At 37.3% G+C, this 26,493-nt stretch overlaps 1 protein-coding gene across 2 annotated transcripts in view; it reads left to right on the top strand.

The window, feature by feature from the left end:
- Positions 1-26,493, top strand: part of WDR70 (WD repeat domain 70) — a 284,820-nt gene that overhangs the window by 108,158 nt on the left and 150,169 nt on the right. For both annotated transcript variants that reach the window (XM_001499471.6, XM_070245899.1), the window contains exon 9: positions 18,571-18,647. In XM_001499471.6, the coding sequence (XP_001499521.1) occupies positions 18,571-18,647 (77 nt within the window). The remainder of the gene's footprint in view (positions 1-18,570; positions 18,648-26,493) is intronic.

Genomic DNA, 26,493 nt, shown 5'->3' with positions numbered 1-26,493 from the left:
AAGACAATGAAACTAGTCTGTATGATACTATAATGGTAGATACATGTCATTACAAATTTGGTAGAATGTACAACATCAAGAGTGAACTCTAATGTAAACTATAGATTTTAGATGATAATGGTGTGTCAATGTAAGTTCATCAATTGTAACAAATGTGCTACTCTGGTGGGGCATATTGATAATAGGGGGAGGCTATGTTTGGGAGTAGGAGATACATGGGAAATCTCTCTACTTTCCTTCTGGTCAGTTTTGCTGTGAACTTAAAACTGCTCTAAAAAATAAAGTCTGTTAAAAACAAAAAACTCCCTGTCCTTTAGCCATCATGCTCAACTCTCCCACACCTCTAAGCCCTATGCAACTGCTAATCTACTTTCTGTCTCTGTAGATTTGCCTGTTCTGGATATTTTGTATAAGTGTAATCATACAATATGTGGACCTTTATAACTGGCTTCTTTTACTTTGCATAATATTTTCAAAACTCATCCATGTTTTAGCATATATCGATATTTCATTTCTTTTCATTACCAAATAATATTCCATTGTATGGATATACCGCATTTATCTATTCTTCAGTTGATGGACAGTTATATTGTTTCCACTTTTTGACTATTATGAATAATGCTACTATAAACATTCCTCTACAAGATTTTGTGTGGACACGTTTTCATTTCTCTTGGATGTATACCTAGGAGTGGAATTTCTGGGTCCTATGGTAAGTCTATGTTTAGTTTTTTGAGGGACTGTCAGACTGTTTTCCAAAGTGTACCATTTTACATACCCACAAGTTGTGTACGAGAATTGTAATATTTCTACATCCTCATCAACACTTGTTTTTTAAAAATTATAACTGTCCTGGTGGGTGTGAAGTGGTATCGTAGTGTGGTTTTGATTTGCATTTCCCTGATGGCTAATTGTGTCAAGCATCTTTTTGTGTATATATTAGCCATTTGTATATCTTCTTTGGAGAAATGTCTATTCAAATTCTTGCCCATTTTTTAAAAAAAATTTTATTGAGGTCATAATAGTTTATAACATTGTGAAATTTTAGCTGTACATTATTATTTGTCATTCACCAAATAAATGTGCCCCTTTACCCTTTATGCTCACCCCCCAATACCCTTCCCCTCTGGTAACCACTGCTGTTCTCTTTGTCCATGTGTTTGTTTATCTTCCACATATGAGTGAAATCATGCAGTGTTTGTCTTTCTCTATCTGGCTTATTTCACTTAACGTACAGTCAAGGTCTGTCTATGTTGTTGCAAATGGGACAATTTTGTCTTTTTTATGGCTGAGTAGTATTCCATTGTACATATATACTACATCTTCTTTATCCATTCACCAATTCTTGGGACTTGAGTTGTTGTCTTGGCTATTGTGAATAATGCTGCAGTGAATGTAGGGGTGCATAAGTCTCTTTGAATTGTTGATTTCAAGTTCTTTGGATAAATACCCAGTAGTGGGATACCTGGGTCGTATGGTATTTCTATTTTTAATTTTTTGAGAAATCTCCATGCTGTTTCCCATAGTGGCTATATAGTTTGCACTCCCACCAGCAGTGTATGAAGGTTCCCTTTTCTACATATCCTCTCCAACATTTGCTGTTTCCTGTCTTGGTGATAATAGCTGTTCTAACAGGTGTAAGGTGATATCTTATTGTAGTTTTGATTTGCATTTCCCTGATGATTAGTGATATTGAACATCTTTTCATGTGCCTGTTGGCCATCTCTATATCTTCTTTGGAAAAATGTCTGTTCATATCCTCTGCCCATTTTTTCATCAGGTTTTTTTTTGTTGTTGTTGAGTTGTATGAGTTCTGTATATATTTTGATGATTAAACCTTTGTCGGATATATGATTTGCAAATATTTTCTCCCAGTTGATGGGTTGTCTGTTTGCTTTGTTCCTGGTTTCCTTTGCCTTGCAGAAGCTCTTTAGTCTGATGAAGTCCCACTTGTTTATTTTTTCTTGTGTTTCCCTTGCCTGAGTAGACATGGTATTTGAAAAGATCCTTCTAAGGCTGATGTCAAAGAGTGTACTGCCTATATTTTCTTCTAGTATTTTTATGGTTTCACATCTTACCTTCAGGTCACAAATCCTTGCCCATTTTTAAATTTGGGTTGTCTTTTTATTATTGAGTTTTAACGATTGTTTATATATTCTAGATACTAGTCCTTGCTCAGAATATGATTTGCAAAAATTTTCTCCCATTTTGTGGGTCGTCTTTTCTTTCTTCATAGTGTCCTTGAAGCACAACAGTTTTAAATTTTGGTGAAGTCCAATATTTTTTCCTTTATTTTTGTGCCTTTGATGTCATTACCTACCCCAAGGTCACAAAGAATTATGCCTTTGCTTTCTTTTAAGACTTTTATAGTTTTAGCTCTTACATTTAGGTCTGTGATCCATTTTGAATTAATTTTTGTGTGTGATATGAGGTAGGTATCTAACTTCATTCTTTAGCTTGCGGATATTCAGTTGTCCCAGCACCACTTGTTGAAAAGAGAATTCTTTCCCCTAAGTTATTTTTGTTTCTCTTGTCAAAAATGAATTGACTAGAAATGTTTCTTTCTAGATTCTTAATTCTTTTCTGTTCATCTATATGTATATCTTCTTGCTAGCACTACACTGTCCTTAATTAGTTTAGCTTTGTAGTTAATCTTGAAATTGAGAAGTGTCAATCCTCCAGCTTTGTTCTTTCTTTTCATGATTATTCTTGAAATAAATATTTCTTGAAATGATAAAATAATGATTAAAATAAGAATGTAACAATAAGAATAATAAATTTTCTTGAAATAATAAAAGAACCTTGAAATTCTTGGCTGTTCTTTGAATTTCCATATGAATTAAATGATCAGTTTTTCAATTTCTGTAGCATTTCTTTTAAAGCAGGTATACTGGTGACAAGTTCTTTTAGTTTTCTTTCTTCTTAAAATGTCTTTATTTCACCTCCATTCCTAAAGTACATTTTTTGTACATTTAACTTGGCAGTAGTTTTCTCTCAGTGCTTTAAAAATATTGTTCCACTGTCTCCTGGCTTTACTTATTTCTGATGAGTGATCTACAGTATTCAAGGTTTTTTTTTTTTTCCTATATGTAATGAGTTGTCTTTTAGGTTTACTGTTAGAATTTTTTCCTTTATTTTTGACTTTTAATAGTTTAATTATGATCTTTCTAGGTGTGGGTTTAAAAAATTTTTTTTTATTTCTTTTAATTGTGTATTTTTTGTTTTTAGTTCATCCTGTTTGGCATTCGTTGAATATTCTTGGATCTGTAAATTCACATCTTTCACCATATTTGGGAAATTTTTAGCCGTTATTGTTATTATTTTTTTTGGTGAGGAAAATTGGCCCTAAGCTAACATTGGTTGCCAATCTTCCTCTTTTTGCTTGAGGAAGATTGTTGCTGAGCTGACATTGGTGCCAGTCTTTCTCTATTTTGTATGTGGGACACTGCCACAGCATGGCTTGATGAGTGGTGAGTAGGTCTATGCCTGGGATCTGAACCCATGAACACCAGGCCACCGAAGCAGAGCGCATGAACCTAACCACTATACCACCGGGCTGGCCCCAGCCATTATTTTTTAAAATATTTTTCTTCTCCTTTTTTTCTTCTCCTCCTCAGTCTTTTATAACATGATACTTAATCTTTTTGTCTCACGGGTCTCTGTGATTCTCATTTTTTTCCCATTCTTTTTTCTTCTTGTTGTTTGAATAGAATTATTTCTGTTTATCTGTCTTCAAGTTCGCTGATTCTTTCCTCTGACATATCCCTTCTACAATTGGGTGCCTTCAGTGAATTTTTCATTTCCATTATTGTGTTTTTCAATATGACCGGATATCCGTGTTTTTATAATTTGTTTTTCTTTGGTGAGCAATTCTGTCTTTGCACTTGGTTTCAAAAGTGTTTGCTTTCCCTTTTTGTATCATGGTTATAAACACTGGTTTAAAGTCTTTTTCTGATAATTCTACCATTTGAGTCATCTTGTGGTTGACATCTTTTGTCTTATTTCTTGAGAGCTGGTTAGGTTTTCCTGGTTCTTTGTATGTTTAGTTTTGGATTATATGCTTGACATTTTGAATATGGTGTTAGGAAATTCTGAGTCCTGTCCAAAACCTCTGGAAAAAGCTGGGGTTTTTTTGTTTGTGTGAGTGTGTGGTTTCTTTTTAGCTGACAGTCAACCTGGTTAATTTTAGACTGTATGTCCTGACCTGCCTCCTATGAACTGTTTTTCCCTCCTATATTGGTTTAATTTTCAAAATCTTTGCATGTTATTCTGGTTTGCCCCATGTGCCTGTTCCCAGGAGTCCGTGTGGAACCTGGATGGTAGTCTGCACTGTCTTCAGTTCTCAATGCTTTTCTTACAATGATTCTTCACATATGTGCACCTACTGGAGCTCAGGACTTTTTGTATAGATTTAAAGGATATTTTTATCCAGCTTCCTTACCTTTAACCTTAAGCTTTTTCTTTACTCTCTGTTTTCTGTTTTGGTCTTCTTGCTAGAAGACCAGAGACTTACTCGTTTTATGCTATATGGCAGTTTTCATAATTGGCTATGCCTCCAGGCAAAACTGGAGTAGGGTGAGAAAATCAAAATTTCCCCACCCCACAGCAGCTGCTTTTATGTGTAGGTGGGAAAAGGGCATGCTGCTGCTCTGTTGTTGGTGTTTCCCAAATGTAAAGCATAGAGTATCAGAAGGATTCAACCCTTCATATGCTTCTGTGCAATGGGAAGGCATGAGCGATCTGCTTTGTTACTTATGTTGGCCTAGCAGAGGGCAGGGAGTGTCAAACATGCTCTACCCCACAAGGGTCGCTGTCATTGCTGCTTTTGGGGAAACGGAGGAGGTCTTATGGCTTTTCGTTGCTGGCCCTTTCCTGGTGTAGGGTCAAGGGAGCCAACAGATAATCCTCTCTGAGGGCTGCTCCTGTCACTGGGGAAAAGGCAGCTGCCGTTTTGTTGCTGGCACTCATCTGCTGTAGAGGCCTCACAGGGCCACGGCTGGTTAGGAGGATGAGAAGTGCCACCTCAGAGCCAGCCCTTACCTGGTGTGAAAAGGAGTAAGTCAATAATTCTTTCACCTATGAGGACTACTTCCATTTCTGGTGCCAGCACTGCAGGGGAGACTTGTAGCTTTGTTGCTCTGTGCTTGCCTGGCATAGGGAAGGTCAGGTCACAAGAGCTTTGTCCCACAGGCCCTTCACTTCTCCTGCCACCCCTCACCCCTGGAGTGAGCAACCTTTTCTTGGGACTTGATCTGTCAGTTCTCACTCTCACTTGCCAGTTGTGGGCTGCCATAGAGCCTGTCAGGAAATGTGTAAGACAAGAAACATCCCCAGGAAACTCATCATCTCATGCTCCTCAAGACCTCGATTCTTTACCCTTTTTTTTCTTGCTCTTCTGTATTATTCAGTATCTTCTGGTAGTTACTTTATTTTGTTCAGAGTTTTTGGTTGTAATCAGTGGAAGAGATAGGGGTGAAGTGTGTGTATTCCGTCTTGAGTGAAACCGGAACCTCCTGTAAAATATATTTTAATTCATTCCAGTTCTCTGATCAAAATTATGAGGTAGGATTTTACTCCTGTTCTTAGCTACATCTTCTTGATTTATGTGTAATGAGAATGCTAGAAGGACTGGTGAACCATACTTGATGTGAAATGCAGGAACAATTCCCAAAACCATGTTACACACCTGGTTTGCTGGTAAATTGTGATGTTAACTGCCAGACGTTGGATGTCCCACCTAGCACCAATGCCAGTTAAGAGCCGGGAACTTCATCTTGCAGGATGAAGTTGTACTTGCTGTACTGCTGCCCTTAAGGAGAGTGCTATGGTCTGAATGTGTCCCCCCCAAATTCATGAGTTGAAACCTAACCCCTAAGGTGATATTGTTAGCAGGTGGGACCTTTGGGAGATAATTAGGTTGTGAAGGCGGAGCCCTCATGAATGGGATTAGTGCCCTTTTGAAAGTTGCCAGAGAAAGCTCCCTCACCCCTTCACCATGTGAGGTTACAGTGAAAAGATGGCCTCTTCACAGAGGAAGTTCAGACACCAAATTTGCCAGTGCCTTGATCTTAAACTTTCCAGCCTCCAGAACTGTGAGAAATAAATGTTTCTTGTTTATAAGCCACTCAGTTTATGATATTTTTTTGTTATGGTAGCCTAAACAGACCAAGACAGAAAGAGAGCACTCTATTGTCCTGGAGTCATAACTCAGGAGAAAAATCACGGCTGGAGCTATATTGTGTTGCTGTGTCGTATCTGTAAGGGAGGTTGGCAAAGTTAGCATCGGACTTTTTCACTTCTCTAGTGAGAGGTGGTCTCTGTCTTCTACCAAGAGTCATTTTTTTGGGGGAATTCCCTACGCACAGAGAGGTTCATGTTCTCCATGGCCAGAAAGAATGACATATATTTGTACAGTTGACATATATTTATACAGATGTATATTTGTACTGTCACATAGTTGATCAGTTCACAAACCTTGCTTTCATCTGTGATTGCAGCTCAGGTACAATTCTTTAGGGAATCCTGTTGTCTCTTTAAAATATATCCCAGATCTTCTCACTTCTGAACACTTTATTGTTGTTCCTAGTCCAAGCCACTGTCAATTTTAACATCAGCCACATCAGTATCTTCCTAGCTGTCCCTCTTAATTCCTCTTTTGTCTTGGCAACAGGCCTTTCTTCACACAGCAGCCAGAATATTTTTTTTTAAAGTATTTATCTTGATATAATTTCAAATATAGAGAGTGTAAGAATAGTACACAGAGCTTCTTTATACTTTTTTCCCCGAGATTCACCACTTGCTAGCATTTCGCCCCATTGCTTTATCATCCCCTCACATTTTCCTCCTTCCTACCCTCAACTAACACAAACATTCCCCCACTCCTCTCCCTCCCTTCCTTCCTCTCCTCTCCATTTATACGCTCCTTCACACGCCCACTCATGCTCATATGTATACTCACATATATATAAATTATGTGTGGGTGTGTGTGTTTAATTATCCCCAACTTTTGAAAGTAAGTTGCAAACACCATGCTCCTTTACTCCTAAATTCTTCAGTGTGGTTTTCGTAATAACATTATATCTTCTTACATAACTGTAAATTTAACGTTGATAAAATACTATTATCTAATCCATAGTCCATAGTTTCACAAGTTGTCTTAATGATTTCCTTTATAACTATTTTCCTGTCAGTTCGATTGTCATGCCTTTTTGTCTTCTTTAATTGGGAACAGTTCTTCTGCCTTTTTTGTTTTTATTTTTTACTTTGATATTTTTGAAGACTGTAAGTCAGTTATTTTGTAAAATGTAGAATTTGATTTTGCTGGTTTTCCTCATAGTTAGAGTCAAAGTCTGCATTTCTAGAAGGACTATCACAGAAACAATATCGTGTCCTCCTTAATTCCTCGTATCAGGAAATACGTGATGTCAGTTTGTCCCAGTATTGGTGATGTTAACTTGGATCACTCATTTAAGGCATTGTCTACCAGATTGCTTCACTGTGAAGTTAATATTTTCTATTTGTAATTATTAAGTAATTTGAAGGGAGATTTTGAGAACCTGGAAATATCTTGTTCATTATCAGACTTTCCTCTATTGATTTTAGCATCCCTGATGATTCTTGCCTGAATCAGTTATTACTGTGATGATTACAGAATGGTGATTTTTCTAACTCCATCATTCATTTTATATTTATTAATTCGTATTCTACTGTAAGATGGAGCTGTCTATTTATTATATATTAATATGTACTCAAGGGTTCTTATTTTAGTCAGTGGTTTATTATCCATTACTCTCATTATTTATTTTGAAAACTTACTTGTCCCAGATTTAGCCAGTGGAAGCCCCTTCAACCTACACTTTATACTTTTTTTTTTTTAAGATTGGCCCTGAGCTAACATCTGTTGCCAATCTTTTTTTTTTCCTTCTTCTCCCCAAAGTCCCCAGTACATAGTTATGTACTAGTGTAGGTCCTTCTAGTTCTGCTGTGTGGACTGCTGCCTCAACATGGCTTGATGAGCGGTGTCAGGTCTGCGCCCAGGATCTGAACTGGTGAAACCCTGGGCTGCCGAAGCAGAGCACACAAACTTAACCACTCGGCCATAGGGCCAGCCCCCTGCACTTTATACTTTAACGTATTCCCACCATTTTTGCAGCGCTTTCTTATTTTTTGGCACAACAAAATGTTCCATGTTCCTCTTGTACTTTTCCTATCCCAGCACTATAATCAATCATTTCTTCAAGGAACCCTGATTCTTTATAGTGGAGAATGATATTTAGAAACCAGAACCTCTCTTCTAGGTTTGCTGGGGTGTCATTTCTTCTAGACATCCTCAGCATATAAAACTAGAGAATAACTTACACACATACTTAAACACCTATACTTGTATCTACCTATTAAAAATCCTGAGTTCATGTTGATGTCCCTAATTTCAGTCATATACCACAGAGTTCATTCTAGTCTTGCCTCTTTCCATTTTTGTAACTTCCTTCTCCAACAGTGACGGAAATTTGATTTCCATTATTTTCAACATATTTCCACATTTGCTTAATTCTTCATTATATTGAATGCAGTTTCAGAATTGTTAATGCATACCAGTGCAAGAAGGAAACAAATGTATTAACTAGAATTCGTTATTTATTTATGGTTCTTTGGATTTTAGACTGAGAGTATTAGTTTCCTAGGACTACTGTAATAAATTACCACAGATTTGTTAGCTTAAAACAGCAGAAGTTTGTTCTTTGGCAATTCTGAAGGCCAGAGATCCAAAATCAAGGTGTTGGCTCAACCATGCTCTCCCCAATGACTCTAGGGTAATCCTTCCTTGCCTCTTCCAGCTTCTAGTGACCTAAGGGATTCCTTGGATTGTGGCTGCCTTCATCTTCACAGAGAGTTCTCTTTGAGATTCTTAATTATATCTGCAAATACTCTTTTTGCATTAAAGTCACATTTACAAGTTCTGGCAATCAGGATATGGACATATCTATTTGGGGGCCACATTCAACCCTTTACAGAGTATATGGTTACTTGGGTTATTTACCTTCTGTTTGTCCTTTCAGAGTATTTGTTGCTTATTTGAAATATAGTAGCGTTCATTTGTTTCTGTTTACATTCAGTTTTAGGTTTCTCCCATCCTTAATTGGTTTATTTTTGAATATGTAAGACATTAACACAGTTTCAAAAATCAAATAACAAGTTAATAGATATGTAATTTCAAATTATAGTGACTGTTATTAAGGAAATGGACAGGTACTCTGCTAGAGAACAACAGAATGGGCCATATTTAGATGGAAGACCAGGTAATACTTATTTGAACAAGTGGCATGTAACCTGAGATTGAAAGAGTGAGAAGAGGCCAGTCATGTAAAAGTGGAAAAAAGAGCTTTGCAGTAGATAGAAAAGCCTGTGAGAAGGCCCTGATGCAGGGAAAGAGCTGAATGTTTTGGAGGAAATGAAAGAACGCCAGTGGGCTGGTGCATGTTGGGCAAGAGGGAACACAAAATAAGTAAAGTTGTAAAGGAAGCAGGAGCCAGAAAATGTAAGTTGTTGTAGACTGTGTAAAGGGTTGGAAAGCCAGTAGAGGATAATAAGCAGTGGTATTTTTAGAAGCATACTTTTAAAGGACTATATTGATTACTCTGTGGAGCATGTGAGACAAGAGTAAAAGTAGAGACTAGTTATAGACCTGTTACAGTACATAGTAAGTGATGGAGAGGCATGAGATACTGTTGGCTCAAACAAGGGTGGTAGTGGTGAAAAAGTAGAAAAGTGGATAGATTTGAGATGTATTTTGGATCAAACTGACAGGACTAGCTAGTGGATTGAATCTGGGTGGGTAGACAGAGAGTTTTTAGGTTATTGTTTTGGGGTATTTAAGGATGACTTCCAAGTTTGTAGCTTTAGCAAGTAGGAAAGAAGTTGATTACAAATGAAGTGGACAGTAAGAATCAAGATTTTCCTGTTGGACCCATTATGTTTGAAATGCCTGTGACATGCAGATGGAAATGTCAAGCTGGTGGTTGAATATACGTCTTGAGCTCAGAGAGGAAAATGGAGCCTCCAACTTCCTATCTAGTCCCTCCAGGCATCCCTTCAGTCCATGCCTCCCTACTGCATCTGTGGTTCCCATTCCTACCCTGTGAACATGAGCAGAATGTCAGGAATAGGCCAGATACTGTTTGAGGCCTTGTTGGCAACTTGGACAGGAGATGGTCTCCAGGCCCACGTGTGGGTACTCCAGTTCCGATTCATTCTTTCCAGAGAGCTACTGTTACTTTCCTTATAAGTCATTGAATGTGCACATTTTGCTCCTTTTAGCATAGCTTTATTTTGGACCCTTTCAGATTAAGAGACCTTGCCATTATTACATTAAAAAATGTTAGGCTCTTCTCTGCCCCAGTTGAATCTGACCTATTGTGTCAGACCACTCTAGCTGACTTTGCTACCTAGGAGGGAACTGCCTGTGTGTGTTTATGTTTGATATGTACTCTGTGGTTGGTTTGGTGTGTACGTCAATTTTTATACCAACATCACATTGTTTTAACTGCAATGTTTTTATATTATGTTCTATACTTAGTAGGGCTAATCTTCCTGAATCATTTTAAAGACGTTTTTGCTTTTCTTACATATTTATTCTTACAGATGTATTGTAGAGTCAGGATTGTTCACACAGTTGTAAGCAGTGTGGATTTTTTTCTGAAGCCTGTTGGCTTTTGCCTTGATTGTTTGTAAGTACTTTCTATTCTTCTTGTTTTCCATTGAGAAAAGTGTCTTTAAAGAAAAGTCTATATTGCTTTCTTATTATGGTTTTTTCTTTTTCTTTCCTAAAGAGAGGCTATCATTTTCCTCTCTATTTCCTTCCTTATTAAGCACCTGTTATATGCAAGCACTGTCCTAATTCTTGGAGGAATCACAGGAGGGATTACATAGTGAATTAAAGTGAAATAAATAAAGCATATCATGAAATAAACTTGGGAGAAAATAATAGCAGTTTGTAATTAAAATAGTGTGCTTTTGGGAGGACTAAAAAGTTTTTTTGTTGTTTTTTGTGTTTTTATTTTATTTTTATTGCATTAACATTGGTTTATAACATAATATAAATTTCGGGTGTACGTCATTATATTTCGATTTCTGTGTAGATTACATCATGTTCACCACCCAAAGACTACTTATAATCCATCACCACACACATGTGCCTAATCACCCCTTTTGCCCTCCTCCCTCCCCTCTTCCCCTCTGGTAACTGCCAATCCAGTCTCTGTCTCTATGTGATTGTTTGTTGTTGTTTTTATCTTCTATTTACCAGGGAGATCATACAGTATTTGAATTTCTTCCTCTGACTTGTTTCACTTAGCATAATACCCTCAAGGTCCATCCATGTTGTCACAAATGGCTAGATTTCATTGTTTTTTTATGGCTGAGTAGTAGTCCATTGTGTACATATACCACATCTTCTTTATCCATTTGTCCTTTGATGGGCACCTAGGTTGCTTCCAAGTCTTGGCTATTGTGGATATAATGCTACAGTGAACATAGTGGTGCATATCTTTACACATTCATGATTTCGTGTTCTTTGGATAAATACCCAGCAGTGGAATAGCTTGATCATATGGCAGTTCTATTCTTAATTTTTTGAGGAATCTCCATACTGTTTTCCATAGTAGCTGCGCCAGTTTGCACTCCCACTAGCAGTGTATGAGAGTTCCCTTTTCTCCACATCCTTTCCAATACTTGTTATGTCCTGTCTTGTTAATTATAGCCATTCTAACGGGTGTGAAGTGATATCTCATTGTAGTTTTGATTTACATTTCCCTGAGAATGAGTGATGTTGAAGATCTTTTCAGATGCTCGTTGGCCATCCATATATCTTCTTTGGAGAAATGTCTGTTCAGATTGTTTGCCCATTTTTTAATTGGGTTGTTAGTTTTTTTATTGTTGAGATGTATGAGTTCTTTATATATTTTGGATATTAACCCCTTATCAGATATATGGTTTGCAAATATCTTGTTCCAGTTGTTAGGTTGTCTTTTCATTTTTGTTTTTTTCCTTCTTCCTCTCCCCAAAGCCCCCCAGTACATAGTTGTATATTCTAGTTATGAGTGCCTCTGGTTGTGCTATGTGGGACCCCACCTCAGCATGGCTTGATGAGCTCAGGATCTGAACCAGTGAAACCCTAGGCCATGGAAGTGGAACATGCGAACTTAACCGCTAAGCCACGGGGCCGGCCCCTGTCTTTTCATTTTGTTGATGGTTTCCTTTGCTGTACAGAAGCTTTGTCCCATTTGTTTATTTTTCCTTTGTTTCCTTTGCCTGGTCAGACATGGTACTTGAAAATATGCTGATGTCGAAGAGCGTGCTGTCTATGTTTTCGTCCAAAAATTTCATGCTTTTGGGTCTTACATTCAAGTCTTTTATCAATTTTGAGTTAATTTGTGTGTATGGTGCAAGGTAATGATCTACTTTCATTCTTTTGCATGTGGCTGTCCAGTTTTTCCAACATCATTTATTGAAGAGACTTTCCTTTCTCCATTGTATGTTCTTGACTCCCTTGTAGAAAATTAGCTGTCCATAGATGTGTGGGTTTATTTCTGGGCTCTCAGTTCTGAACCATTGATCTCTGTGTCTATGTGCCAGTACCATGCTGTTTTATTGCTACAGCTTTGTAATGTATTTTGAAATCAGAGAGTGTGATACCTCCTGTTTTGTTCTTTTTTCTTAGAATCCGTTGGTGATTCAGGGTCTTTTGTTTTGCCATATAAATTTTAGGATTCTTTGTTCTATTTCTGTGAAAAATGTCATTGGAACTTTGATAGGGTTTGCATTGAATCTGTAGATTGCTTTAGGAAGTATGGACATTTTAACTATGTTAATTCTTCTAATCCAAGAGCACAGATTATCTCTCCATTTCTTTGTGTTGTCTTCAATTTCTTTCAGCAAGGTTTTATAGTTTTCAGTGTATAGATCTTTCACCTCTTTGGTTAAGTTTATTCCCAGGTATTTTATTCTTTTTGTTGCAATTGTAAACGGGATTGTATTCTTAATTTCTCTTTCTGCTACTTTGTTCTTAGTGTATAGAAACACAGCTGATTTTTGTGTATTGATATGGTATCCTGCAATTTTACTGTATTCTTTTGTTATTTCTAAAAGTTTTTTGGTGGATTCTTTAGGGTTTTCTGTATATAAAATCATGTCATCTGCAAATAGTGACAGTCTCACTTCTTTCTTTCCGATTTGGATCCCTTTTACTTCTTTTTCTTGCCTGATTGCCCTGGCTAGGACTTCCAATACTATGTTAAATAAGAGTGGTGTAAGTGGGCATCCTTGTCTGGTTCCTGTTCTTAGAGGGATAGATTTCAGTTTTTCTCCATTGAGAATATTAGCTGTGGGTTTATCATATATGGCCTTTATCATGTTGAGGTACTTTCCTTCTGTACACATTTTATTCAGAGTTTTTGTCATAAGTGGATGCTATATCTGGTCAAATGCTTTCTCTGCGTCTATTGAGATGTTCATGTGATTTTTATTCTTCATTTTGTTAATGTGGTGTATCACATTGATTGATTTGCAGATGTCAAGCCATCTATGCATCCCTGGAATAAATCCATTTAATCATGATGTATGATCTTTTTAATGTATTGTTGTATTAGATTTGCTAGTATTTTGTTGAAGATTTTTGCATCGATGTTCATCAGGGACATTGGCCTGTAGTTTTCTTTTTTTGTGTTGTCCTTGTCTGGTTTTTGGATCAGGGTAATGTTGGCTTCGTAGAATGAGTTAGGAAGCTTCCCCTTCTCTTCAGTGTTCTGGCAGAGTGTGAGAAGGATAGGTATTAAGTCTTCTTTGAATGTTTGGTAGAATTCACCAGGGAAGTGTCTGGTCCTGGACTTTTATTTTTTGGGAGGGTTTTGATTCCTGTTTCAATCTCCTTCCTGGTGATTGGTCTATTCAAATTCTCTCTGTCTTCTTGATTCAGTTTTGGAAGGTTATATGATTCTAAGAATTTATCCATTTCTTCTAGATTATCCAATTGTTAATGTATAGTTTTTCATAGTATTCTCTTGTAATCTTTTGTATTTCTGAGGTGTCCATTGTAATTTCTCCTATTTCATGTCTGATTTTACTTATTTGAGCCTTCTTTCTTTTTTTTTCTTGAGTCCAGCTAAAGGTTTGTCAATTTTGCTTCTCTTTTTCAAAGAAGCAGCTCTTAGTTACATTGATTTTTTAATATTCTTTTCTTGTCTCTATTTCATTTATTTCTGCTCTGATTTCTATTTTATTTTTAATTTTTTAATTTTTTGGAAGATTAGCCCTGAGCTAACTCTGCCGCCAATCCTCTTCTTTTTCCTGAGGAAGACTGGCCCTGAGCTAACATCTGTGCCCATCTTCTTCTACTTTATATGTGGGACATCTATCACAGCATGGCTTGCCAAGCAGTGCCATGTCCGCACCTGGGATCTGAACCGGCAAACCGTGGGCCGCTGAAGCGGAATATGCGCACTTCACTGTTGCACCACAGGGCTGGACCCTCTGTTCTGATTTCTATTATTTCCTTCCTTCTACTGATTTTGGGCTTTGTTTGTTCTTATTTTTCTAGTTCCTTTAGGTGTACTGTTAGATTGTTTACTTGAGATTTTTCTTGTTTGCTGAGGTGGGCATATATTGCTATAAGCGTCCCTCTTAGAACGGCTTTTGCTATATCCCATTAATTTTGACAGGTCATATTTTCATTTCATTTGTCTCCAGGTATTTTTTGATTTCTCCTTTGATTTCTTCATTGACCCAGTCGTTCTTCACTGGCATTTTGTTTAATCGCCACAAATTTGTAGCTTTTCCAATTTTCTTCCTGTACTTGATTTCTAGTTTCATACCGTTGTAGTCAGAAAAGATGCTTGGTATTACTTCACTCTTCTTAAATTTATTGAGACTTGTTTTGTGGTGTAATATGTGATGTATCCTGGAGAATGTTCTGTGTGCATTTGAAAAGAATGTGTTCTGCAGTTTTGGCATGGAATGTTCTATGTGTATCTATAATGTCCATCTGCTCTAATGTGTTACTTAAGGCCAGTGTTTCCTTATTGATCGTCTGTTTGGATGATCTATCCATTGGTGTCAGTGGAGTGTTAAAGTCCTCTGCTATTATTGTGTTGCTGTCTATTTCTCCTTTTATGTCTGTTAATAATTGCTTTATATGTTTAGGTGCTCCTATGTTGGGTGCATAGATATTTACAAGTGGTGTATCCTTTTGTTGTATTATTCCCTTTGTCATTGTATGTTGTGCTTCTTTGTCTCTTGTTACAGTTTTTGTTTTGAAGTCTATTTTGTTAGTATAAGTATTACTACCTCAGCTTTCTTTTCATTGCCATTTGCATGGAGTATCTTTTTCCATACCTTCACTTTCAATTTGTGAATGTCTTTAGGTCTGAAGTGTGTCTCTTTTATACAGCATATATATGGGTCTTGATTTTTTATCCAGTCAGCTGCCCTATGCCTTTTGATTGGAGCATTTAGCCCATTAACTTTTGAGGTAGCTATTGATAAGAATGTACTTACTGCCATTTTGTTACTTTTTTTTCTGGGTGTTTTAGTAGTTCTTCCTTGTTCCTTTCTTCTTCTCTTGCTCTCTTCTGTTGTGGTTTGATGGCTTTCTTTAGTAGTATGTTTGGGTTCCTTTCTCTTAGTTTTTTGTGTATTTATTATAGCTTTGTGGTTTGTATAGCCTACGTATATAGCAATCTGTATTAAGTTGATGGTCTCTTTAGTTTGGTCTCTTTTTAAAAGTTCTACTCTTTTACTCTCTTCCTTCCACATTTCATGTTTTTGATATCATATCTAGCTTCTTTTTGTGTGCATGTGTATCTATTACCCTCTTATAGTGGAAATAGATAATTTTAGTACTTTTGTCTTTTGACCTTAATGTTAGCTTGATAGGTGGTTGCTCTGCCTCCTTTGCTGTATATTTGCCTTTATCAGTGATTTTATTGCTTCTTTTTTTTCCATAATGTTCTTATTCCTATTTGTGGTCTTATCTTTTCCATTTAAGTAAGTCTCCTTAACATTTCTCGTAAGGCTGGTTTCTTGGTGATAAACTCCTTTAGTTTTTGCTTGTTTGGGATATTCTTTCTCTCTCCTTCCATTCTGAATGATAACCTTGCCAAGTAGAGATTCTTGGATGTAGATTTTTTCCTTTCAGCAGTTTAAATATATCATGCCACTCGGTTCTAGCCTGTAAGGTTTCTGCTGAGAAGTCAGCTGATAGCCTTATGCAGTTTCCTTTGTATGTAACTTGTTACCTTTCTCTTGCAGCTTTTAGGATTCTCATTTTATCTTTAATTTTGTACATTTTAATTGTAATGTGTCTTTGTGTGGGCCTCTTTGGGTTTATCTTGTTTGGTGCTTTGTGTGCTTTCTGTACCTGGATGTCTGTTTCCTTCCTTATGTTCGGAAAGTTTTCAGCTATTATTTCTTCAAATAGATTCTCTGCCCCTTTGTCTTTCTTTTCTCCTCCTGGGACACCTATAATATGGATGTTCGTATGCTTGATGTTGTCCCAGAGGTCCCTTAGACTGTCCTCATTCTTTTTAATTCTTTTTTCTTTTATCTGTTCAGCTTGGATGATTTCCTCTAGTCTTTCGTTCAGCATGCTGATCCATTTTTCTTTATCATCTACTCTGCTATTGAGTCCCTTTGATGAATTTTTTATTTCCAGTATTGCATTCTTCATTTCTGATTGGTTCTTTTTTGTATTTTCCAGTGCTTTGTTGAAGTTGTCTCTGAGTTCATCTGTTCTTCTCCCAAGATCAGTGAGCATCCTTATGACTCTTAGTTTGTACTCTTCATCAGGTAGATTGTTTATCACTGTTTTGTTTAGTTCTTTTTCTGTGGTTTTGTCCTGTTCCCTTGCTTGGAACGTACTCCTTTGTCTCCTCATTTTGCCTCTTTCTCTGTGTTTATATCTATGTGTTACGTAGGTCAGCTGTGTTTCCCAATCTTGGAGACGTGGCCTTGTGTAAGAGATGCCTTATCAGGCCCAGTAGTGTGCTTCCCTCTGTCACCAGTTCCAAATGTTCCAGGAGTCTCCCCTGTGTGGCCTACATGTGTCCCTCTGGTGTAGCAGGTTTGATCTTGCTTCAGGTGCCTAGGGAGGTGAGGCTGTCCCTCTGTCTGTCTGGTTGTAATGCTCAGCTGTGTGTGGCTGCTATGGACCCTACAATCACAGAATTGGGCATGAGGAGCCCCAGCACAGTTGGCTGCAAGGTCTAACAGCACATTCCCGTTACAGTTTTTCTGTAAAGTGAGTAGGCCTCCAGCGTAGTTGGTTGCTAGGCTCAGGGGCTTACAGTTGCTGTAGGCCTCCAGACTACAAGGCTGTTCTCAGCTGTTTCTCATGATTACAGCTGAGTGGGGCCCACCCCATGCTTGGGAGCACCCAGTTGTTTCAGGCTTTGGAAATTGTGGCTGATCCCCTATATGGCTGTTTCAGAAGCACAAGTCTGCTGCAGCTGAGAAGCCCCACCACCCACAGGGCCACACACCCTGCCAACGCATTCTGCCCCATGTGCATGCCCCAACCCTGTGAAGTGGACCCAGTCTCCCCACTGCAGAGACCCCACACACTCTAGCAACACAGGCCCGCTTCTTGCACATGCCCTGCCCCGCAGAGGTGGACCCACTTGCCCGACTGTAGAGGTCCCACACACCCTGCTTATGTGGGCCCACACATTCCTGGAAGGCTTGCTTTTGGGTGGGGCCAGTCCCTAAGGTGGGCTGCCTGCCCTGGCTGAGCTGAATTAAATTGATGGTCTAGTGAATGGGGCAGACCACTGCACTAACAGGCCAGTGGAAGAACTCCAATGGCCTCTGCTAATGTCTGTGTGAGCACACCTGTACTAGGTTACAATAATGACTGTTGCCATGTCTCAGTCCCTGGGGAGGTCTCACCTCTGAGATCTACCCAGAGCCTATTAAGTGATTCTCTTTTCACCAAAGGACTGTGCACCTTTCTTTCTGATGATTTTAGATTGCTTTCCGAAATGAGTGAATTTGTGTGTGGGCCACTTAAGAGCAGGCTTTTTTTCCCCTTATGTCCTATAGCTTTTCTGGGGCTATTCCCCGTTGTTGTTAATAGCCAGCAAAGTCGTATATTATGACACTCGTCTCCGTTGTGCTGAGTCCAAAAGCTACTTAGTGTGGTAATGCTCCCCTACTCAGATCCCCCACTCCTCCAGGGAAGGCTTCGTACCTTAAGATTGCTTCCGACCAGCTGTGAAGCACCCTGGCTCAAAGGTGGCTCTTTTCTTTTCAGAAGGGAATTTCTGTCTCTTCCACCTCAGGCACTGTCCCTTGTGGGAGTTCTTTTTATCCAGTTTTCAGTTCTCTCTCATGGGTCATTGTTCAATGAGTAGTTGTAAATTTGTTGTGTCCATGGGAGGAGGTGAGTTCAGAGTCAACCTGAACTGCCATCTTAACACTGTCTCTAAAAAATTTTTCTCTTGAACGTGATATGACAGTTTCTGGTCAGTTTATTTATTTTTTATCTTTGTAAACATCTTTTTTTCTATATTTTTGTTTTTTCAGGGTCACACAGCAATGCTTCATACTGGCTCATGGCATCCTAAAATAAAGGGAGAATTTATGACTTGCTCAAATGATGCGTGAGTATTGTTGATAATTCATCTACTACATTCCTATATTTCAGAATTTTGTTTAACATTCGTATGGTAACAATCTTGCCAGTAAAGTAGGAGATAGAGTATTAGGAATCCTGATGTTTATATAGTAGTATTCTTTAATTTAGATTTAGCTGATAGTGTGAGGTTTGTTTAAATAAATATGAAAACTATGAAAATGAGAGTTGATATAAATTTCAGTAAAGTTTGTTAGGGAGCACAATGGATCAAACTGATGCTATTAAGGGGACTCAAATGACTTTGAAGTTGTGACTAATAATTTGTTACTTTTTATAGTAAAGACTCATTTCCATCTGAGTCTAAAAGCTCATATAAGTTTATTGTTTAAATGATTGTTTTTTGGAAGTAATAACTGAAAAAAATTGATTAAATGAGTTTTAAGACTCTTTTGCATTATATCTGTTGGCCTACAACTCAAGAATATTACAGGGACTATTTGAGCACTTTGTTCTTGTGTTGTTATATTTTATGATTCATTTTTAGTACTAAGAGTAGTTCATGGGGCCGGCTCCATGGCTGAGTTGTTAAGTTGGTGCACTCTGTGTCGGTGGCCCAGGATTTCGCTGGTTCAGATTCTGGGTGTGGACATGGCACCACTCATCAGGCCATGCTGAGATGGCATCCCACATAGCACAACCAGGAGGACCCACAACTAGAATATACAACTATGGAGTGGAGGACATTGGGAAGAAGAAGAAGAAGAAGAAGAACAAGAAAAGAAAAAAAGAAGATTGGCAACAGATGTTAGCTCAGGTGCCAAACTAAGGAAAAAAAAAAAAAAGAAGTATGCACTGTTTATAATATTACAGGGAAAATTACAATGAGAAATCTTGTAAATTAAAAATATAGGTGGTATTATTTAGATGAAACACCGTTATATTTTAGATAAAAAAGAACATTTTTGTTTTTAGGTTATTTAGTCTTTCATCATTTTACTTTCTAATATTTATAATTTGCCTCTTTAACCTTCAAAATTGCTGTTCACATCCTTGGATATTTTATGTTTTCTGGAATTAATCTTTAGAATAACAGACAAAAGACATAATTTTATTTCAATGGCACAATTTAAAAATTAGCTTGATCTAAAAGGAACTAAAATTTGGGAGGCTGTAGAGAATATGACTGAAGCAGGATAATGCATTTGGTTAAAATTTCTTTAAATGGAACTATGTAGTTTTAATTTTTTTTATCTTTGTCTTATTATCTTTCCAAGTACTTAAATTGTGTGTGTTTAAGGTGGCGTTTCTTACTTCAGCATTAGGAAATCAAATTTAGCAGCTAATTTACATTAGTAGTATACCATACCCAAGTAAGGTTTATTCTAGGAATGCAAAGATATTTTACAATTAGGAAGTCTTGTCATCAAGAAATTTGCAATATAATTCATTATTTAGCAAATGAAAGGTGAAAAACCATTTGATTTTGTTATATGATCAAATTGGCATTTAATAAAATTTAGTAGTCTAAGTAACTAAGAATTTAGTAAAAGTTCTAAGTAAAATATGAATAGGAAGAAATTACCGTAACCTGATAAAAACTTTTCCAAAATTTAAAATAAGTATTGTATTGTATATTGCAATGCTGAAGCTACTTGCATTTAAATAGGAAACAAGACAGGGATGCCCACAACTGTTTAGAGACTTTATGCAGAGTAGACTTAGAGACTTTATATAATATAGTAAGATGAGACAGTAAATAAATTGATATTATTGTTGGGAACAAACAAACACTATTAAAGCACAGAGGATCCAGGCTACTCTGGTTAAAAACTTAAGATAAATAAAGTAGTTGGAAAAAACCCTTTTGTTCTCAGAACTATTTAAGGCTCTGGCTGAATGATGGGCTCTCATAGTTGCTAACACAGTAATTTTTTTTTTTTTTTATTAATGTTATGATAGATTACAACCTTGTGAGATTTCAGTTGTACATTTTTGTTAGTCATGTTGTGGGTACACCACTTCCCCCTTTGTGCCCTCCCCCCATCCCCCCTTTTCCCTGGTAACCACTGATCAGATCTCCTTGTCAATATACTAACTTCCACCTATGAGTGGAGTCATATAGAGTTCGTCTTTCTCTGACTGGCTTATTTCGCTTAACACAATACCCTCGAGGTCCATCCATGTTGCTGTGAATGGGCCAATTTCGTCTTTTTTTATGGCTGAGTAGTATTCCATTGTGTATATATACCATATCTTCTTTATCCAATCATCAGTTTCTGGGCATGTAGGTTGGTTCCACGTCTTGGCTATTGTAAATAATGCTGCGATGAACATAGGGGTGCAACGGACTCTTGAGATATCTGATATCAGGTTCTTAGGATAGATACCCAGTAATGGGATGGCTGGGTCATAGGGTATTTCTATTTTTAACTTTTTGAGAAATCTCCATACTGTTTTCCATAGTGGCTGTACCAGTTTGCATTCCCACCAACAGTGTATGAGGGTTCCTTTTTCTCCACAACCTCTCCAACATTTGCTGCTCTTGGTTTTGGATGTTTTTGCCAATCTAAGCGGTGTAAGGTGATATCTTAGTGTAGTTTTGATTTGCATTTCCCTGATGATTAGCGATGATGAACATCTTTTCATGTGTCTATTGCCCATATTCATATCTTCTTTTGAGAAATGTCTGTTCATGTCCTCTGCCCATTTTTTGATCGGGTTGTTTGTTTTTTTTTTGTTAAGCCGTGTGAGTTCTTTGTATATTATGGAGGTTAACCCTTTGTTGGATAAGTGGCATGTAAATATTTTTTCCCAATTAGTGAGCTGTTTTTTTGTTTCAATCCTGTTTCCCTTGCCTTGAAGAAGCTCTTTAGTCTGATGAAGTCCCAATTGTTTATTCTTTCTATTGTTTCCCTCAACTGAGGAGTTATAGTGTCCGAAAAGATTCTTTTGAAACTGATGTCAAAGAGGGTACTGCCTATATTCTCTTCCAGAAGACTTATTGTTTCAGGCCTAATCTTTAGGTCTTTGATCCATTTTGAATTTATTTTGGTGTGTGGTGAAAAAGAATGGTCAATTTTCAATCTTTTGCATGTGACTGTCCAGTTTTCCCAGCACCATTTGTTGAAGAGACTTTCTTTTCTCCATTGTAGGCCCTCTGCTCCTTTGTCGAAGATTAGCTGTCCATAGATGTGTGGTTTTATCTCTGGGCTTTCAATTCTGTTCCATTGATCTGTGGACCTGTTTTTGTACCAGTACCATGCTGTTTTGATCACTGTAGCTCTGTAGTATGTTTTGAAATCGGGGATTGTGATTCCGCCGGCTTTGTTTTTCTTGCTCAGGATTGCTTTAGCAATTCGCGGTCTTTTGTTGCCTCATATGAATTTTAGGATTCTTTGTTCAATTTCTGTGAAGAATGTTCTTGGGATTCTGATTGGGATAGCATTGAATCTTTAGATTGCTTTAGGTAGTATGGACATTTTAACTATGTTTATTCTTCCAATCCATGTGCATGGAATGTCTTTCCATCTCTTTATGTCGTCGTCAATTTCTTTCAAGAAAGTCTTGTAGTTTTCATTGTATAGATCCTTCACTTCCTTGGTTAAGTTTATCCCAAGGTATTTTATTCTTTTCATTGTGGTTGTGAATGGGATTGAGTTCCTGAGTTCTTTTTCTGTTAGTTCATTGTTGGTGTATAGAAATGCTACTGATTTATGTATGTTGATTTTATACACTGCTACTTTGCTGTAGTTGTTGATTATTTCTAATAGTTTTTCTATGGATTCTTTGGGGTTTTCTATATATAAGATCATGTCATCTGCAAACAGTGAGAGTTTTACTTCTTCGTTACCTATTTGGATTACTTTTATTTCTTTTTCCTGCCGAATTGCTCTGGCCAACACCTCCAGTACTATGTTGAATAGGAGTGGTGAAAGTGGGCACCCTTGTCTTGTTCCTGTCCTCAGAGGGATGGCTTTCAGTTTTTGTCCATTGAGTATGATGTTGGCTGGCTAACACAGTAACTTTTATGAACTCTATGGACGCTTTTCCCTAATTGATTTCCAGAATATGTAAATCAGTAAACATTTTACTAGAAAGGCATTCCATGGTTAAATAAATTTGAGAAACTTTGAGTGTTATATTCCCAGGCCAGTGATCCACATCAGACATTTAAATGGTTTTGAATAGGATATAAAGAAACCTATTGAACTTTCTTAATCCTCTAATCAACGGTTTGGATAAAATTTTAAGTCATGACGTCATTTTACTGGGTATAAAATATAATTTATTCCATTCCTTGAAAGAGCAATTCTTTAGTTCCCTGCCCAAATCACTGACTTACTAGTATATTGTACCCTTGAAAATGTGCTCCAATTTCTTTTTACACTGGACGCATTGGTCTTTTTTTGTCCACAGTTCTATGTCAGGATCAGTAGGCTTTAACCATAGACCCCATCATACATGTTCTTTACTACGTTTTAGAGAATCTGCCACTAATAATTTTAGATAGTTTTCGGTTTGACTGACTTTTTCTTGGCCTTTGACTCAGAGGTAGTAATAAGCTAAGCTGTGTGACATAGTGTACACATCACTGTGTGCCAGGTACACTCTGTGATCTAAGCCTCTGCTTTCATGGGGTTTACGTTCCAGTGGAGGTGAGACCTGGGAGACAGACTAGGTACAAATACACTAAAAAATCAGTATAGTTTTATGTAGTAGTAAGTGTTAAGAATAAAGTAAAATAAAACAAAAGGATAGAGAGAGAAGAAAAGAGAAGGGCCTCAGAGAAAGCATCTGAGGAGGTGACCTTTTAGTTGAGACTTATGCACAGGAGGCAGCCGCAAGGGAAAGAGCTTTCCAGGCCAAAATGGCAGTGTAGTTCAAGACCTTAAGATAGGAATGCAATGTAGCATATTTGAGGAGCAGTTTAACTGACAATTTGTATGTTGGTAGGAAAGGTGAGAATGATACTAAATGAATTTGTAGAGGAAGGCGGGGACGAGATCATATAAAGTGTTGTAGGGTAAGGTATAAAGGGCTAGGATTTTAATGTAATTACAAGGCAAGCCGTTGGAGAGTACTAAATCTGTACCATAATAGTATTGAAAACTCAGAATCCATATGAATGGTTTCTTTGCAGGGTGTTAAAATTTCCCAGTGGGAGAACATTGGGATCATAGCTAATAATAGCTAACTCTTATTGAGCACTGACTATGTGCCAGCGCTGTGCAATACATTTTACCTGTGCTATGCACTTTATCTTATGTTCTCCTCGTGGCAATAGGGTAGGTAGTAATGTTATTACATATTTCAAATGAAGAAACTGGTTATGACTTTCCCAAGGACACATGATTCTTACCTGGTTGAGCCAGGATGTGAACGCACTATGTCAGGTACTTTGTGAGTGATTGTCACAAAGGTTATGGTGATTGATTTACAGATGCACACACAGGGTACAAATCCCTTTTATGTAAGGAAAGGATACGAGAACTCACCTCATTAAGAACATTCTGCAGTATTCTCCCCCATTGGAAGGACAAATTCCCCTCTCCTTGAAGTCTCCAGTAGGACACCCCAGTGTTGATGCTTCCACATTATCTGACTTGTGATGAGGATCCTGAGAAGTCCATTGCCATTAGAAGTGGGTCTTTACTCCCCCCTCCAGGCAGCCATAAGTGATTTTTGCTATGTGGAGCCATTCTGGCAATGCTGGAAGAGTCACAGCTAGTGGTAAACTGTATTTAGGCCTGAGAATGTTTCCTCAGTCCATCTTGCCAATTTGGGAGTTTGTGTGGGGTCCCCCTCCCCCACATTCCTAAGCAAAAACTAAACAAGGAAAACAATGTGCTGGTTTAAATGCCTCTTATTTTAAAATATTGTTTCTTAAAGTATGATGTATTTGGTATATAACTTTATTAAAATAAAGAAATTTCATTCTGTTTCTAATTTTATCATAGATGTTGAACTTTATAAAATACTTTTGTGTAGTATTTGATGTAATCTTGCTTTTTTTGGTCCATTCGTATAGAGAAGTACGTTAATACATTTGAGAATGTTTAACCATTCTTGCTTTTTTGTAGTAAATCATAGTTGATCACTTTGTATTTTTAAAAGATATATTGCTCAATTTAGGAAACTTGTATTTTACTTATGATTTTAATTTTATATTGACAGGTAAAAGGGGACTTTTTTTCCCCTTGTATTGTTTTTATTGGGTTTTAGAGCCAAGATTACACTGACCTCTTAAAATAAGGCAGCTTTCCCTCTTTTTCTAGTATCTAGCACCCGTGTCCAAGTTCATAAACATGGCAGTAAACAGAAATCTCATGGAACCTCCGAGATCATCTAACAATTTGAATTGAAGTCCACACCCAGAGTTCTAATGTCAAAATTATTTTACAAGGGTTGTTTTTATTTTCGACTACTACTTCTCAGAGTTTTTCTGAGAAAATAGTTCAGTAAATTTAGAAGAAATTTGGAAGTATGCAGGAGGAATTTAGAAGAAAATGCTTTGATAAGAAAATTTTCAGGAAAATATCCATGATAAGGTTAAGTGTACTAATGTTGTGTCTGGGCCGAGTTCTCCCATAAAGGAAAGGTGAGTGGACCTGGACATAGGAACATAGGAAGTGGGAAGGAGGGGCAAAGGAGCATAGGAATGGCATCTTGGGACCTGCAAATATAACTTGATGTAGATCATTTTGAATAAAATGTACTTAGAAGTCTTTTTTTATAAAAGGAAGAATATGCCTTGAATTGAAGTATCAATGTTTAAAAACAGTTAACTAGTTAGTTCAGGGGTAGTGTATATATTATCTTTGGAGATCAACAACTTCCATTGTTAAAAATAGGTAATTAGGATCAAGAATCATGTTTTTGTTTTTTGCTTTTTTACCCTAATATGTTAGAGTAAAAAGGTTTTAATTTTATTATTGGACAAACTCTGGGTTAACAGGATAAACAAAGTAAAATTGGTGATACTTTTGATTATACTTAAGTGTAATTCTCAAATGAATATTTTATCAAATTATACTATAAAATATTCTAAATAGGTCTTACAAAAAAAATGAATAACCATGGTATATTGGTTACTTTCCTTCATCCTGTGAAAGTGACACAGATCATTAGGAGTAACTAGCATCTGATCAGGCGTTATCAAAAATTTAAGATCTGGTACTATGAAGTTCATCCTGGATTAAGAAATATTCCCGTAATTCGGGAATTAGTTTGATGAGGGCCTTGGCAAAATCTGCCCTGTATTTTTTAGTGTGTCTCATAGCTTAGAGGGCAGTTCTGCTTTTCAGTGCTTTATCTTGTTCTCTTCTATGTTGGTGAGCATGACAGAGAGATAAACATCAACTGCACATCTTACAAATTCTTCACTGTCTTGGAGATTTTATTAAGGGTTACTTAGGATTTAAACTAGGATAATTTTATCAGACTCCATCAAGCTCATAATAGTAATATCCTCTTCTTCCTCTTTTCCCCATTCACCTTTATCTCTCCCTCCTTCCCTCATTTTGGGCAACTGGAAAATACATATTTTGGATAATATGACCATATTGTAGATGGCCTCTGGATAAAAGTTATTCATCTCAACACCTCCTGTGTCATCACAGTATTATGTATTTAGTGCCAACACACATGGAGAATGTTTGCCACGCTATGGCTGCCAGCAGTGTAGGAGTAGAGGGGGAGCCCTGGCCAGGCCAATACCAGCCATTCCTGTAAGCAGCACTTATTATAAAGAAGTTTAGATGCAATAGGAGTGAAGAGTCAGATGGCATTTGTGAGAAACTATTCCACTGAAGGCCAAAGTGGCACTCACTATTTTGTTCTGGCCTCATGTATGCTGAGTTAAATTATGGATG

This window comes from Equus caballus, chromosome 21 (assembly GCF_041296265.1).
Source record: "Equus caballus isolate H_3958 breed thoroughbred chromosome 21, TB-T2T, whole genome shotgun sequence".
NCBI classification, from domain to species: domain Eukaryota; kingdom Metazoa; phylum Chordata; class Mammalia; order Perissodactyla; family Equidae; genus Equus; species Equus caballus.
Note: the sequence above shows the minus strand (reverse complement) of the source record. Positions and strands in the feature narration are given on the sequence as shown.